Source organism: Apodemus sylvaticus, chromosome 7 (assembly GCF_947179515.1).
Source record: "Apodemus sylvaticus chromosome 7, mApoSyl1.1, whole genome shotgun sequence".
In the NCBI taxonomy this organism is placed as follows: Eukaryota; Metazoa; Chordata; class Mammalia; order Rodentia; family Muridae; genus Apodemus; species Apodemus sylvaticus.
The window spans coordinates 116,657,644-116,675,019 of record NC_067478.1 but is presented as its reverse complement, the minus strand read 5'-3'; the positions used below and the strand labels follow the sequence as shown (position 1 = coordinate 116,675,019).

At 37.9% G+C, this 17,376-nt stretch overlaps 1 protein-coding gene across 1 annotated transcript in view; it reads right to left on the bottom strand.

Annotated features, from left to right (window-relative positions):
• Muc16 (mucin 16, cell surface associated) overlaps window positions 1–17,376 on the bottom strand; it is a 243,453-nt gene that overhangs the window by 151,999 nt on the left and 74,078 nt on the right. Inside the window, exons 5-9 of the mRNA XM_052189402.1 lie at window positions 15,579–15,703; window positions 15,429–15,496; window positions 4,884–5,056; window positions 3,722–3,760; window positions 3,416–3,478 (exon numbers count right to left, since the gene is read on the bottom strand). Of these exons, the coding sequence (XP_052045362.1) occupies window positions 3,416–3,478; window positions 3,722–3,760; window positions 4,884–5,056; window positions 15,429–15,496; window positions 15,579–15,703 (468 nt within the window). The remainder of the gene's footprint in view (window positions 1–3,415; window positions 3,479–3,721; window positions 3,761–4,883; window positions 5,057–15,428; window positions 15,497–15,578; window positions 15,704–17,376) is intronic.

The window sequence follows — 17,376 nt, the reverse complement described above, 5'->3', positions numbered from 1 at the left end:
TCAGGAAATACAAGGTCACTCTCTTTCCTTCCCTTAGTAATCAGAGACAGCCTGTTGACCACTTAGAAATCAGCCAGTCAGCTGAATGTTTGGTTTCAGATCCCAGGACAAGGGACTGAGTTATATATTTTACAAATCAAAGTAGACCTTTCCTTCTGGTTCTCCCAGCATCCCTCAGTCCCTACCTGACATACGCTGCTCCTTTCCCAGAATGTTCTAGCTTAAGGCCTGGACAGCCTTGCCCCAGGAGCCTCTTTCCTATATAATCCAGAAATTTTGATTTCTCTCTCTCTCTCTCTCTCTCTCTCTCTCTCTCTCTCTCTCTCTCTCTCTCTCTCTCTCTCCCTTTCTCTCCCTCTCTCTTACTCTCCTCCTTCTCCAGCCTCCTTCTCTGTGTGCTCTTCTTTGCTTTTTTTCTTACCCCTCACCAGCCTCTCCAGTCCATGGGCATTTCTTTGGCATTGGTCCTTGGGGACAGTCTACTACTGACAAAGAACAGCTTCCAAAAAAAAAAAACCCTGTTTATGCATGTATTTTAATCTTGCTTGAATAGATTCATTTCACTGTCTGAGAAATAACATCACTTACCATTTAATAACAAGTGACAGCCTGGTTATATGAAACAACCTTCCCCGCTGATCTATAAAAATGTATATTTGCTCTGTTTCATGTGCCTGATTTCTTCTCAGAACCACCAATAAGTGTCTGTCCATGGGATTAATTAACCTTCTTATGAATCTCTTATCCCAAATTACAATCTACCTCAGTGTTCCTCTTGAACCTCAAATTCTAGCACTTTTAGTGATATTAAACAAGAGAATAGATAAGACGAAGATGGTTTCTGTTCCTTTAGAACCTGTGGCAGCACCAGTACAAGGTATGGAAAGAATGAGTATGGGATTCTGAACCTGGACTGAAGTAAAGCCAGTCCCTGCTCCAGACACCATCACCTTCTAGTCGACCCTGCATTCCTCAGGTCTAGGCATAATGTATGTTGTTCTCACCTTTCCTGTTGAAAGCAAAGGAGCTGTGGAGACGGCTCAGTCAGTTCAGCTCTTGTCTTACAAACATGAGAACCTGATTTCAGATTTTTGTACCTATGTAAAAAGCTGTGTCTTAGGCTACACTACACAACTGTAAAGCCAGTTCATATACACCACACAAACACAGTTACGAATGTGGGGAGCCAGACTGATTCAGGTCCTTTTCAGAAGCCCTATGAAAGGACAGAAGACACTTTAGTTCCATATTCTTCTCCAGGAACAGACTTGGGAAGTACAGTCTGACTCTGGAGTACATGCTCTAGACTACAGTAAACAGCCAGCAGGACAGACAGAAAACAAAAGGGTGGGAGGTAGAGGAGACTCTTCAGGTAAGTGCTCAGTTAAAATATGTGACCCTAGTTTGGTTCCTTTGTGAAGAAGGAGCAGTTTTTTTTCCTTAATTTTCTAATGACCTGAATCAGTAGGGACAGGTGACCTAAAGAGTGATAAGGAATTAAGTTTGTGGTTTCTGGGGATCTGACTCATCTTCATGGGCTGCAGATATCCATCCTAAGGCAGCCCTATCTGAATTATCCTGTGCTCTCTTTGCCAACATAGTCTGATTTTACTCATTGTTTCGCCAGTTCCTCCACTATAAACAGTGCATATGATGCTGTACTTCCTAATAAGTTGCTTGGCATAAATTTTTTAGCTCATGCAAGACCTACTGGTCTTATTCTTTGCTTTTGTCTTGCTTATTTCTTGTCAATTTTATTTTGCACTCCTGGTCCTTCCTTTCAACACTTTACTGGAACTCTTTTTATTTTGTTAATTTTTTGATTTTCTATATTCTTTGTTTACATCCCGAATGATTTTCCCTTTCCCTGTTCCCCTCTCCCCATAAGTCCCATAAGCCTTCTTCTCTCTGCCCATTCCCCAATCAGCCCCTCCCACTTCTCTGTCCTGGTAGTCTCCTACATTGCTGCATCAAGCCTTTCCAGGACCAGGGCCCTCTCCTTCCTTCTTCTTGGGAATGTTTATTAATGTGTGAATTTTGTCTTGGGTATTCAGAGCTTTTGGATTAATATCCACTTATCAGTGACTGCATTCCATGTGTGGTTTTTGTGAATGGGTTACCTCACTTAGGATAATATTTTCCAGTTCCAACCATTTGCCTAAGAATTTTATGAATTCATTGTTTTTAATTGCTTAGTAGTATTCAATTGTGTAAATATATCACATTTTCTTATCCATTCTTCCATTGAGGGACATCTGGGGTCTTTCCAGTGTCTGGCTATTATAAAGAAAACTGCTATGAACATAGTGGATCATGTGTCCTTATTGCATGCCGGGGAATCCTCTGGGTATATGCCAGAGGTCCTCTGGGTATAGCAGGGTCCTCTGGAAGGGTCATGCCCAGTTTTCTGAGGAACTGCCAGACTGATTTCCTTATCCCTGCCCGAGAACCCAGGATTAATTCATAGCACCTGCACTGTTATAGGTGATTTCAGTAGGGTGTCCTCAGAGACCTAGAAATTGCTTACTAATTGTTATCATCTGGCGTGCCACCAGATGTGGACTGTGAATTAAAAAAAAAATGCCTATCACTGAAGCTTGCTCCCTCTGTTCCCACATCTTTTGGGCCAGTCTCTCTCTCTCCCCATTTTCTCTCCTCTGCCCCCACCAACTCTCTGTTATTATGGCTCTGCCATGCCACCCACCATATTACTCTCTGTCTGCTTGTCTCCATGTCTACTGTCTGACTGTGTCCCTTCTCAAGGTCCTCACTCCCCTTCCTTCCCCCCAAATAAACTACTTTTATACCAGATCTGTTCCATGGCATAATTATTCAGGGGCACATGATGGCACGGGTCTCACAAGTAGCACCTCGACACATTATATTTCATAATAGCACCCACACCTTGTAGCTCACAGATGCCTAAAACTCTAACCACTGAGACTTGGCCACTCTCGTCTGGCCACTGTGGCCACCCTTGCATGCATAGTAGACATATACATATTAACACAAGATTAAAGTAAGTCCAAATCCAGTGTCTGGATTAAAATTAATCATTTTACTACTACTATTAAAATTAATCATTTTACTACTACTACTACTCAGTAGTAAAATTAATCATTTTACTACTGAGCTATAAGTGTTGGGATTAAAGGAATGACTATTTGCCTTAGTATGAAGTTTTTTATAAATGTATCATTTGGTAGTTGAGAAAAAGGAGGCCCTCAGAATAAATATGTTGTCCAAGACTGATAAGGGTGGTAATTTGAGTGTAGCCAATCTCTTGCTCTTGAGAAATTTAAAGAACAGAAAGCACCCATGAACATTGTGGGTTTTTTCAGATATCTCCACAGCACTGTCTTTGAGACTGGGATACTGGGCTTCAGAGAAGGAGTTGGTGAGATAAGAGACATACCTGTAGAGAGGATCTGTTTTGCAGTGGAGGTCTCAGTGAAAAACAGAGAGGAAGTCACCGGAGCTGAGGAGAAATGGATTGCAGTGAAAAATTCTATTTGAGGTAGAGCATGAATGTCATAAGAGAGCATCTTTGCTCTCCAAATTGGGCCATATGATGGGGCATGGGGTTGGTGGGTGGGAGAATGTGAGTCCAGCTTTAAACTTATTTTTTTCTTCTCTAGGAACTTGGATTCAGTAGTAGATAGATCAACTACTGTTCTTATAGAATGTGGTGAAAACAACCATCAACTTCTTAAGTACTCACTGTTGAAAGTAGACACAGAGGTTCTTGTATATGTAAAACCTGCAATGAGAACATAAGAGGATCAAGATATGAGCACAGACATGTTTATAATATGGCTTAGGGCCACCCATCATCTACATCTCCAGGTAAGACTTCAAATCTACACAGGGAAATTCTTAGAATCTAGGTGTCATCAAGAGAACCAGCTTTATTCTAGTGAACTTATAATTTACTTGTGACAACAAACATACCCATATCTCTACAGCAGATATTCCCCAGCTATTCCTTTTGAATTTCATGGCATGGATGGGGAGAAAGATGAAAGATCTAACTTTTGTTTGAGATGGAATTTTTGATTTGTTTTTGACAGAGTCTCATTCTGTAGCCCAAACGGGCCTTAAATTTGCTCTGTAACCAGGCTGAGCACAACCTTGGAGAAAATCTTCCATCCCATTTTTAAAATGTCATGATTGCAAGAAGTAGCAATTACTCCTGGTAATGCTTTTGAATTTTGTTTCTGCTTCTCCTTCCATTTCTTCCTCTATCCCTCCCATTATCCTCTCTTCCATATGATACTAGAGATGAAACCAAGACTCCTGATCATCGTAGGCAAACTGAAAGATTACAGGCATGAGCCAGCACTCTCTGCTCAGGATAAAGTTTCAAATGAAACCTTCAGATGAAATTAAGGCTCAGAGAATATGGCCAGATATGTAGCAAACATAACAAAGGTGATTTAGCTCCACAGAGATATAAAATGTACATGCAAGGGGCTATATACTGCTAATTCTATCACTGAAAAAGGATGAAACAGGAGAATCATCAATATGAGGACAGACTGGTTTAAATTATCAGTTCTGAACCAGATTTAATCACATAGCAAAATGTACCTTAATGTAAACCAAAACAACAAACACAATTACAAACACATCCAGATTTGAATCAATGTTTAACCACCACTGGCTTCAACAAGAGTTGATCTTTGATGTGACCTGAGCAATGTAGATAAGACACATATTCAAATAATACCTATGTAATGTAGTGAGACAGAGAAAAAAGGAGTGGGAGACTCTAAACAGGTTTAAGATGATATATAGGAAGAGTCTTGTGATAAATCAGAAAGCCCACTTGTCATAGAATAACATTCTCATCTTCAGCTTATGATTCCTAAGGGCATGCTCACCATTGATGTACAGACTGTCCTTTTCTAAAGTGAAGGATCCTAGCTTGGTGACACCTTGAGTGCTTTGGCTCACTTCCCAGTACATCTTCTCTCTGTCCAGCTGAAGGCCCAAGGAATCAGAATGGAGAGTGCAAACAGCATCTACTCCGGTGGCTGTTCCATCTTTCTCAGGCCTACAAAGGAAAAGGGACAGAGATTGTGAAATGGGGATTCCACTGTTGGGGATTCATTGACAGATAAAGAGCGGGGGATTTGTGATGAAGAATTAATGGCCTCAATGCATAACAATGCATAACAGAGCCAATGTTCTTGAAAAAAAAAGATACAGCCTCAGTATTTGTGCTTTCTTTAACATGACATCTAACACATGACTTCACATGTCCTAACAACAGAAATGTAACAATGGGGGTAACAAAAAAGCAATCTGAAACTAAAGAAAAAGAAAACAATTTCAACTGGTTTAATACTTATTCAACCATTAATTGATGCCAGATATATTTTTCTTCATCTCTCTGGCTTATTTTCAGACCTGTGATGGTCATATTTTTTATTATATATATATATATATATATATATATATATATATATATATATATATATATATATATATATATATATATACACGATTTTTTTATTCGATATATTTTTTTATTTACATTTCAAATGATTTCCCCTTTCCTGGCTCCCCACTCCCTGAAAGTTCCATAAGTCCTCTTCCATCCCCCTGTTCCCCCATCTACCTCTTCCCACTTCCCTGTTATGGTATTGCCCTACACTGCTGCATTGAGCCTTTCCAGAACCAGGGGCCACTCCTCTGTTCTTCTTGGATATCATTTGATATGTGGATTATGTCTTGGGTAGTCCAAGTTTCTAGGCTAATATCTGCTTATCAGTGAGTGCATTCCATGATTGATCTTCTGATATTGGGTTACCTCACTTAGTATGATGTTCTCCAGCTCCATCCATTTGTCTAAGAATTTAATGAATTCATTGTTTCTAATGGTGGAATAGTTCTTCTTTGTGTATATATACCACATTTTCTGTATCCATTCCTCCACTGAGGGACATCTGGGCACTTTCCAGATTCTGGCTATTATAAATAGGACTCCTATGAACACAGTGGAACATGTATCCTCATTACATGTTGGGGAATCCTCTGGGTATATGTCCAGGAGTGGTATAGCAGGGCCCTCTGGAAGTGATGTGCCCAGTTTTCTGAGGAACCACCAGACTGATTCCCAGACTGAGTGGTTGGACCAATTTGCAACCCCACCAGCAGTGGAGGAGTGTTCCTCTTTCTTCACATCCTTGGCAACACCTGCTATCTCCTGAGTTTTTAATCTTAGCCATTATGACTGGTCTGAGGTGAAATCTCAGGGTTGTTTTGATTTGCATTTCCCTAATGACTAATGATGTTGAACATTTTTTAAGATGCTTCTCAGCCATCCAAAGTTCTTGAGGTGAAAATTCTTTCTTTAGCTCTGTACGCCATTTTTTAATCGTGTTATTTTGTTTTCTGGGGCCTAACTTCTTGAGTTCTTTGTATATATTGGATATTAGCTCTCTGTCAGATGTAGGGTTAGTGAAGATCTTTTCCAAATTTGTTGGTTGCTGATTTGTCCTTTTGGTTGTGTCCTTTGCCTTACAGAAATTTTGTAATTTTATGAGGTCCCATTTGTCAGTTCTTGATCTTAGATTATAAGCTATTGGTGTTCTGTTTAGGAACTTTCCCCTTGTACCGATATCCTCAAGGGTCTTCCCCAGTTTCTTTTCTATTAGATTCAGTGTGTCTGACTTTACATGGAGGTCCTTGATCCACTTGGAGTTGATCTTAGTACAAGGAGATAAGAATGGATCAATTCGAATTCTTCTGCATGGTGACCTCCACTTGAACCAGCACCATTTGTTGAAAAGGCTATCTTTTTTTTTCCACTGGATGCTTTCAGCTCCTTTGTCGAAGATCAAGTGACTATAGGTGTGTGGGTTCATTTCTGGATCTTCAATTCTATTCCATTGATCCGCCTGCCTGTCACTGTACCAATACCATGCTTTTTTTTTTTTTTTTTTTATCACTATTGCTCTGTAGTACTGCTTGAGGTCCGGGATACTGATTCTCCCAGAATTTCTTTTGTTGTTGAGAATAGTTTTAATTATCCTGGGTTTTTTGTTATTCCAGATGAATTTGAGAATTGCTCTTTCAAACTCTATGAAGAACTTAGTTGGGATTTTGATGGGTATTGCATTGAATATGTATATTGCCTCTGGCAAGATGGCCATTTTAACTATATTAATCTTGACAATCCATGAGCATGGCAGATTTTTCCATTTTCTGAGGTTTTCCATTTCCTTCTTCAGAGACTTGAAGTTCTTGTCATACAGATCTTTCACTTGTTTGCTCAGAGTCACACCAAGGTACTTTATATTGTTTGTGGCTATTGTGAAGGGTGTCATTTCCCTAATTTCTTTCTCAGCCTGCTTTTCCGTTGAATATATGAAGGCTACTAATTTGCTTGAGTTGATTTTGTAACCTGCCACGTTGCTGAAGTTGTTTATCAGCTGTGTTCTCTGGTGGAGGTTTTTGTGTCACTTAAGTAGACTATCATATCATCTGCAAATAGTGATAGTTAGACTTCTTCCTTTCCAATTTGTATCCCTTTGACCTCCTTATGTTGTCTAATATCCCTAGCTAGTAGCTCAAATACAATATTGAAAAGATATGGATAGTGGGGCAACCTTGTCTAGTCTCTGATTTTAGTGGGATTGCTTCAAGTTTCTCTCCATTTAGTTTGATGTTGGCTACCGGTTTGCTGTATATTTCTTTTACTATGTTTACATATGGGGCTTGAATTCCTGTTCTTTCCAAGACCTTAAGCATGAAAGGATGCTGAATTTTGTCAAATGCTTTTTTTTTCAGCATCCAATGAAATGACCATGTGGATTTTTTCTTTGAGTTTGTTTATGTAGTGGATTGCATTGATGGATATCCCTATATTGAACCATCCCTGCATCCCTAGGATGAAGCCTACTTGATCATGGTGAAAGATAATGTTTAAATTTGGTTTTGTTATGGAATATCTTGGTTTCTTCATATACGGTGATTGAGAGTTTTATTGGGTATAGTAATTTTGGCTGACATTTGTGTTCTCTTAGAGTCTGCATGAGATCCACCTAGGATCTTCTAGTTTTCATGGTCTCTGGTGAGAAGTCTGGTGCAATTCTGATAGGTCTTCCTTTATATGTTACTTGACCTTTTTCTCTTACTGCCTTTAATATTCTTTCTTTGTTTAGTACATTTGAGGTTTTGATTATTATGTGACAGGAGGTATTTCTGCTCTGGTCCAGTCTGTTTGGAGTTTTGTAGGCTTCTTGTATATTCATGGGCATTTCCCTCTTTAGGTTAGAGATGTTTTCTTCCATAATTTTGTTGAAGATATTTGCTAGCCCTTTCAGTTGTAAATCTTCACTCTCATCTCTACCTATAATCCTTAGGTTTGGTCTTCTCATTGTGTCCTGGATTTCCTGGATATTTTGGGTTACAAGCTTTTAAAGGTCAACCTGACACAAGCTAGAGTTGCCTAGGAAAACCTTAATTAGGAATTTTCTGATACGTTTGTCAGAAATTCTGTGAGAAATGGTCTTGATTATTAATTAAGGTAGGAAGGCCCTGACTTTTGTGGATGGCACCTAGTTTGAGTTTGTAGGAATGAAGAAAGTAAACTAATAGGCAATAGATAGATGTGACTATTAATTTTCCTCTACTCTTGACTGTGACTATGATATTACCACTTTTCTGAAGTCTTTTCCACTGCAAATTGTCCACATGTTATATTGTAATATAAACTGCTAAACCAAAAAATATTTTGTTATGTATATTTGCAACCAGTGTATTTTATCACAGCAACAGAAATGAAATTACAATAAAAATTAATAGGAAGATTTGCACCAGGGAGCAAGGCATCTCCACAGCCTTCTATGCATGATTTCCTGGAGAGAATGATCTCCCAGCAGTGACTCCACTTCTAAGTGTGGAGGTGAGATCTCTACTTACTCTCCAATATCTTTCTAGAGGGGATCAGGTAGGAGTGCACAGGGTATATGATCATTAGAGTAGCTGTGATAGGAGCCTTTGGGTCACCATTTGCACCAGGAAACCAGACAGCTACACATCCTGTGTGCACAGACTTGGCCAGAAGGGAGTTGGTCTCCGAGGAGTACAGACACAGGCTCATAGACCCACAGGAGGGGCAAACTGAATTCAGAGACAGCAAGACCAACTAACACCAGAGATAACCAGATAGTGAAAGACAAGTGCAAGAACAATAACAACAGAAACCAAGGCTATTTTGCAACATCAGAACCCAGTTCTCCCACCACAGCAAGTCCCAGATACCCCAACACACTGGAAAAGCAAGAGATGGATTTAAAATCACATCTCATGATGATTATAAGAGAACTTTAAGAAGAACATAAATAACGCCTTTAACATAATTAAAGAAATCCAGAACACAGGTAAAACAGGTAGAAGCCCTTAAAGAATTACAGAAAAACACAAACAAATAGGTGAAGGAACTGAACAAAACCATTCAGGGTCTAAAGATGGAAGTTGAAACAATAAAGGAATCAGAAAGGGAGAAAACTTTGGACATACAAAACCTAGGAAATAAGTCAGGAGTCATAGATGCAAGTATCAACAATAGAATACAAGAGATAGAAAAGATAATCTCAGGTGCAGAACATACCATAGAAAACATTGACACAACAGTCAAAGAAATTGCAAAATGCAAAAAGCTCCTTACCCAAAATATTCAGGAAATCTAGGACACAATGAGAAGGCCAAACATAACAATAATAGGTATAGAAGAGAACAAAGATTTCCAACTTATAGGGCCAGTAAATATCTTCAACAAAACTATAAAAGAAAACCTCTATAACCTAAAGAAATAGATGCCCATGAACATACAAGAAGCCTATAGAACTCCAAATAGACTGGACCAGAAAAGAAATTCCTCCCATCACATAATAGTGAAAACACTAAAAGCACAAAACAAAGAAAGATTATTAAAAGCAGTAAGAGGAAAATGTCATGTAACATATAAAGGCAGACCTATCAGAATTATACCAGACTTCTCACCAGAGACTATGAAAGCCAGAAAGTTCTGGACAGATGTCATACAGACCCTAAGAGAACACAAATGCAAGCCCTGGCTACTATGCCCAGCAAAACTCTCAATTACCATAGATGAAGAAACCAAGATAACCCATGACAAAAGCAAATTTACATAATATCTTTCCATAAATCTAGCCCTACAAAGGAAAATAAATAGAAAACTGCAACACAAGGAGGGAAATTACACCCTAGAAAAAGTAAGAAAGTAATTTTCCATTAACAAACCAATAAGAAGACAGCCACATAAACATACCTCCACCTTTAACAATAGTAATATCAGTAAGCAACAGTCATTTTTCCTTAATATCGCTTAATATCAATGGACTCAATTCCTTAATAAAATGACATAGGCTAACAATCTGGATATGTAAACAGGACCCAACATTTTGCTGCATACAAGAAACTTACCTCAGTGACAAAGACAGTCTCTACCTTGAAGTAATAGACTGGAAAAAATATTTCCACATGAATGGTCCCAAGAAACAAGCTGGAGTAGTCATTCTAATACTGAGTAAAATCAACTTTCAAATTAACACTATAAAATAAGATAAGGAAGGACACTTCATACTCATCAAAGGAAAAATATACCAAGAAGAGTTCTCAATCCTGAATATCCATGCTCCAAATGCAAGGGCAACCACATTCATAAAAGAAACATTTATATTGCATCTCATAGATTAATAGTGGGAGACTCCAACACTCCACTCTCATCAATGGATAGATCATGGAAACAGAAACTAAACAAAGAAACAGGGAAATTACCAGAACTTATGAATCAAATGGATTTAACAGATATCTAAAGAATATTTTATCCTCAAAAAAAAGAATATAACTTTTTTCAGCACCACATGTACCTTCTCATATAATCAGTCAAAAAACAGGCCTCAACAGATAAAAAAGATTAAAATAATCCAATGCATCTTATCAGATCATCACTGATTAAGGCTGATTTTCAATAATATTAAAAACAATAGGAACTCCACATAAACATGGAAGCTGAACAACACTCTACTCAATGATAATGTGGTCAAGGAAGAAATAAAGAAATTAAAAACTTTTTAGAATTTAATAAAAATGAAGCCACAATATACCCAAACCCATGGGACACAATGATAGCAGTCCTAAGAAGAAAATTTATAGTGCTGAGTGCCTATAAAAAGAAAGCAGAGAGAGCATACACTAGCAGCTTGACAGCACATCTGAAAGCTCTAGAACAAAAAGAAGCAAATACACCCAACAGGAGTAGATGGCAGGAAATAATCAAACTTAGGGCTGAAATAAACCAAGTAGAATAAAAAAAATTATACATAGAATCAACCAAACCAGGGCTGGTTCTTTGAGAAAATCAACAAGATAGATAAACCCTTAGACTAACCATGGGGCACAGAGAGATTATCCTACCTTACAAAATCAGAAATGAAAAGGGAGCCATAGCAACAGAAATTGAGCAAAAAAAAAAAAAAAAAAAAAAAAAAAAAAAAAAAAAATGAGATCTTACTACAAAAGACTTTATTCAAGAAAAACTGAAAAATCTGAATGAAATTGACAATTGTCTAGACAGATACAAGGTATCAAAGTTAAATCAGGATCAGATAAATGCTCTAAACAGCCCCATAACCTCTAATGAAATAGAAGCAGTCATCAATAATCTCCCAACCAAGGAAAGCCCAGGACCAGATGGGTTTAGTGCAGAGTTATAAAAGACTTTCAAAGAAGACCTAATATCAATACTCTCCAAACTATTCCACAAAATAGAAACAAAAGGAATCCTACACAATTTGTTCTATGAAGTCATAACTACTCTGATACCTAAAACACACAAAGACCCTAAAGAAGAAGGGGGACCTCAGACCCATTTCCCTTATGAATATCGATGCAAAAATACTCAATAAAATTCTTGCAAACTGAATCCAAGAACACATCAAAGCTATCATCCATCATGATCAAGTAAGATTCATCTCAGGGATGCAGGGATGGTTCAATAAGACATCCATCAACCTAATCCACTACATAAACAAACCGAAAGAGAAAAAAAACCACAGGATCATGTCATTAGATGCTGAAAAGGCATTTGAAAAAATCCAATGCCCCTTCTTGACAAAAGTCTTGGAAAGATCAGAAATTCAAGGTCCATATCTAAACATAGTAAAAGCAATAAACAGCTAACCAATAGCCAACATCAAACTAAATGGAGAGAAACTTGAAGCATTCCCACTAATCAGGGACTAGACAAGGCTTTCCACTCATTCCATACCTATTCATTATAGTACTTGAAGTCCGAGTCACAGAAATTAGACAATAAAAAGAAGTCAAAGGGATACAAATTGGAAAGGAAGAAGTCAAAATATGATTATTTGTCAATGATATGATACTTAAGTGGCCCCCAAAATTCCACCAGAGAACTCTTAAACCTGATAAACAACTTCAGCAAAGTAGCTGGAAATAAAATTAATTCAAACAAATCAGTGGCCTTCCTCTACTCAAAGTATAAACAGGCTGAGAAAGAAATTAGAGAAACAACTCCCTACACAATAGTATCAAATAATATAAAATACCTTGGTGTGACACTAACTAAACAAGTTAAAGATCTGTATGACAAGAACTACAAGTCTCTGAAGAAAGAAATTGAAAAAGACCTCAGAAAATGGGATGATCTCCCATGCTCATTGATTGGCACAATTAATATATTAAAAATGGCCATCTTTCTAAAAGCAATCTATAGATTAAAAGAAATCCCCATCCAAATTCCAACTCAATTCTTCATAGAGTTAGAAGGAGCAATTTTCATATTCATCTGGAATAACAAAAAACCCAGGATACCGAAAATTATTCTCAACAATAAGAGAACTTCTGGTGGAATCACTATCCCTGACTTCAAGAGGTACTTTAGAGCAAGTGTGATAAAAACTGCCTGTTATTGGTACAGTGACAGGAAAGCCAATCAATGGAATAGAATTGAAGACCCAGAAATGAACCCACACTTATGGTCATTTTATCTTTAACAAAGGAGCTAAAACCATCCAGTGGAAAAAAGACAGCATTTTCAAAAAAAAAAATGGTGCTGGTTCAACTGGTGGTTGTAGAAGAATGCAAATTGTTCCATTCTTATCCTCTTGTACAGTGCAATTCCAAGTGGATCAAGGACCTCCACATAAAACCAGAGCACAGGGTCTCCAGTGGAGGAGCTAAAGAAAGGACAAAAAAGCTAAAGTGGTTTGCAGTGACATAGGAGGAACTACAATTAGAATCACCCAGTACCTCCCAGAGCTCCCAGGGACTAAACCACCAACCAAAGAGTACACATAGACAGACCCATTGCTCCAGATGCATATGCAGCAGAGGATAGCCTTGTTGACCTTCAAAAGGAGGAGAGGCCCTTTGTCATGAGAAGAATAGATGCCCCTCTATAGGGGAATGCCAGGACAGGGAAGGGGGAGTGGATGGATTAGTGAGCAGGGGGAGGAAGATGGGTTAGGAGATTTTCAGGGGGTACTAGGAAAGGTGGACAACATTTGAAATGTAAATAAAGAATATATCTAAAAGTAAAATAAAAAGAAGGAAAAAAAAGAAATGGGAAAGAAAGAGAGGTGGATACTCAAGTACTTGGGCACAGGGAAAAAGGTCCTGAACAGAACACCAATAGTTTATGCTCTTAGATCAAGAATTGACAAATGGCACCTCATAAAATTGCAAAGCTTCTGTAAGGCAAAGGACACTATCAATAGGACAAAACATCAACCAACAGACTGGGGAAAGTTCTTTACTAATCCTATATCCTATAAAGGACTTATACCCAATATATACAAAGAACTCAAGAAGACTCCAGAGAAACCAATAACCCTATTAAAAATCAGGGAACAGAGCTTATCAAAGAATTCTTAATTGAGGAATACCAAATGGATGAGAAGCGCCTAAAGAAATGTTCAACATCCTTAGTCCTCAAGGAAATGCAAATGAAAACAACCTTGAGATTCCAACTCACACTAGTCAGAATGGCTAAGATCAAAAACTCAGCTGACAACCAATGCTTGCAAAGATGTGGAGAAATACTCTTCCATTGATGGTGGGATTACAAGCTGGTAAAACCACTTTGGAAACCAGTTTGGCAGTACATAAGACAATTGAACATACTATTAGAAGAGGATCCAGCTATACCACTCCTGGGCATATACCCAGAGGTTGCCCCAACATATAATAAGGATACATGCTCCACTATGTTCATAGCAGCCTTATTTATAATAGCCAGATCTTGGAAAGAATCCAAATGTCCCTCAACAGAAGAATGGATACAGAAACTGTGTTACATTTACACAATGGAATACTACTCAGCCATTAAAAACAATGAATTCTTGAAATTCCTAGGCAAATGGATGGAGCTAGAAATATCATCTGGAGTGAGGTGACCCAATTACAAAGGAACACACAATGTATACACTCACTGCTAAGTGGATATTAGCCCAGAAGCTTGGAATATCCAAGATAGAATTCATAGTCCAAATGAAGCTCAAGAAGAAGGAAGACTAAAGTATGTATATTTTGGTCCTTAGAAAGAGGAACAAAATACCCATGGGGGGAGATACAAAGTATAGAGTAGAGACTGAAAGAAAGACCATCCAGCTACTGCCCCACCTGGAGTTCCATCCTATATATAGTTACCAAACCTAGATAATGTTGTGGATGCCAACAAGTGCTTGCTAACAGGAGCCTGATATAGCTGTCCCCTGAGAGGCTCTGTCAGTACCTGATAAATACAGAGGTGGGTCCTTTCAGCCAACCATTGGACTAAGCACAAGGATCCCAAAGGAGGAGCTAGAGAAAGGACCCAAGGAGCTGAAGGAGCTTTCAGCCCCACAGGAGGAACAACAATATAAACCAATAAGTACCCCCAGAGCTCCCAGGGACTGAACTCCCAACCAAAGAGTACACATTGGAGATATCCATGCCTCCAGCTGCATATGTAGCAGAGGATGGCCTTATTGGATATCAAAGGGAGGATATTGGTTCTGAGAAGGCCCGATGCCCCTGTATCGGGGAAAACAGGACAGGGAATTGGGAGTGGGTAGGTTGGTGAGCAGGAAAGGTGGAGGGGTGTGGATAGGGTATTTTCAGAGGGGAAACCAGGAAAGGGGATAACATTTGAAATTTAAATAAAGAAAATATCCCATTAAAAAAGATAAAAAATAACAGGAAGTGTTCAATACTTCACACATCATTGTTTCCTAAAAGAAAAAGGAGTTTGTTTCCTTTCTAAAAGGAAAAGGAGTAGAGAGGAGTTTGTGGTCACCTGCACCTGGTCCTAGAGATCTAGGATCAGGCAGTTATAAGTTAGCTTATGGTGATCTTCTACATGTCCTTTATATTTATTCTGGTCTTCTTACCTCAGTGAGATCAATCTGCAGCCAGAATAAAGATGTCCAATACTGCTATTCTTGAACATGGGCTTGAGCTGTTAATAAAAGAGATGATGAGCTAAGGGCTAATGGACATCAAACTGAGATGACACAGGGTGAGCAAGAGAGAGTTCTTACCAGGCTATTCAAGATCCTCTCAGTGCTGTTGAATATTTCAGATCCTTGAAATCCCATGCTCTCTGCATGTTGCAGGTTTGTTATAGTAAAATTGAGGGTGAAGGTTACCAGAGAGGGGCTTGCAGCTGTAGCAGAAAAGAAAAGTGTACAGGTTAATATACTCTGTAAACTGGGATGGCTATAGTCAAAGGTATTGCATTTAGCTTCTATGTATCCAGTCTTTAGAACCTTTTCATCTTTCAAAACTATAACTAAGTAATCAAACATTTCTTATTTGTCATTCACTAACTTATAGCAGCCACCTTTTGGTACTTTTTGTCTATATAAATTTTACTAATCTATATCTCTGTTGGGAGAAAATCATATACTATTTCTCTTTGCGAAGATACCCTAAATATTATTCTTCTGTTTTGGATTAATAATATTCAATTACATAAGCACATAATGTTTATATTTTCCCATTCACTTGTTCAGATACATTTGGGTTCTTTATATATTTTGATGGATTGTAAAATGCATGTGACATCATAGGTTTGTGGGATTTATTTATTTATTTATTTATTTATTTATTTAGTGTATGTATGTGTGAGTGTATGTGTTTATTTACTATTTTGCATGTATAAGTGTGTTGTTGTATGCATGTGGTATGGGTGCATGAAAGTGTATATACCTAAGAATGAACAGAGGCTAGAAAATACTTCCAGTGTTCCATTACTTTCTGTTTTATTTCTTTGAGATATAGTCTCATTGATTCTGGTGGTAGGCTTGCAGCCAGCAACCCCCAAGTATCCTCCCAGTTCTGCCTCTCATAGTGCCACTATTACCATCACATGTTGTCATTTCTAACTTTTATTGCAAGTGCTTTTACCCACTGATGCATTTCCCCAGACAAAAAAATATTTATTTTTTAAGTTAAAACGATATAGTATCCACACTAGATTTTTGTCACATATAGGATGTGTGGAGCTAGTGTTGGTAAGGACTTTAATTTGTCAGATTTTGTGATAAAAATCAAGCCTTCTGTTTGCTAGGTGCCTAGAATCTTAGTAGAAAGAAACTATAGTAATGTCTAAGAAACATAAAGAGTAAGGACAATAATTACAATCATCATTAAGGACTATAATACTTTTTAAATATTTAAATAGAATTCACATATGAAAACATACAGACTGCTTCATACATGAATTGAATCATTCCACCTATAAAGAGAAAGTGTGTGTGTGTGTGTGTGTGTGTGTGTGAGAGAGAGAGAGAGAGAGAGAGAGAGAGAGAGAGAGAGATCAATAAAAATTGAATAAGTTAATTTCATAGAAAAAAATCCAAAGTAGTTCTGTTGATGAGGGAAAAAAAGAAAGCCATATCTTGGTGTGAGTGTAAAGAAAGGTCTTTTAACAAAAGTTAGGCTAATAAAGTCCTTCAGATCCATAGATTGAGGTTTAGAAATGAGAAATCAGAAGTATTGACCTTCATAATAGCTAATTTAAGGTAAAGGTTCTGAGGCTGGACCAAAGCTATGTACTAAAATAACAAACTAGTGTCTGGGATGGTCCAAGCACAGAGAAAGCAGAATAGGCAGCGATGAAAGCAGATACCATATAAAGAATAGTTGAAGATCACAGACTCTAGAGATGTGGCCCTTAGCTATAAAGCTTGGAATAAAGATTATGGAAATTTTGGCTTAGTGGAGAGGCTCTGGAATACTTGTGGGAAATTTAATCTTACTAAATTTACATTTAAGGTATCTATCTATCTATCTATCTATCTATCTATCTATCTATCTATCTATCTATCTATATTT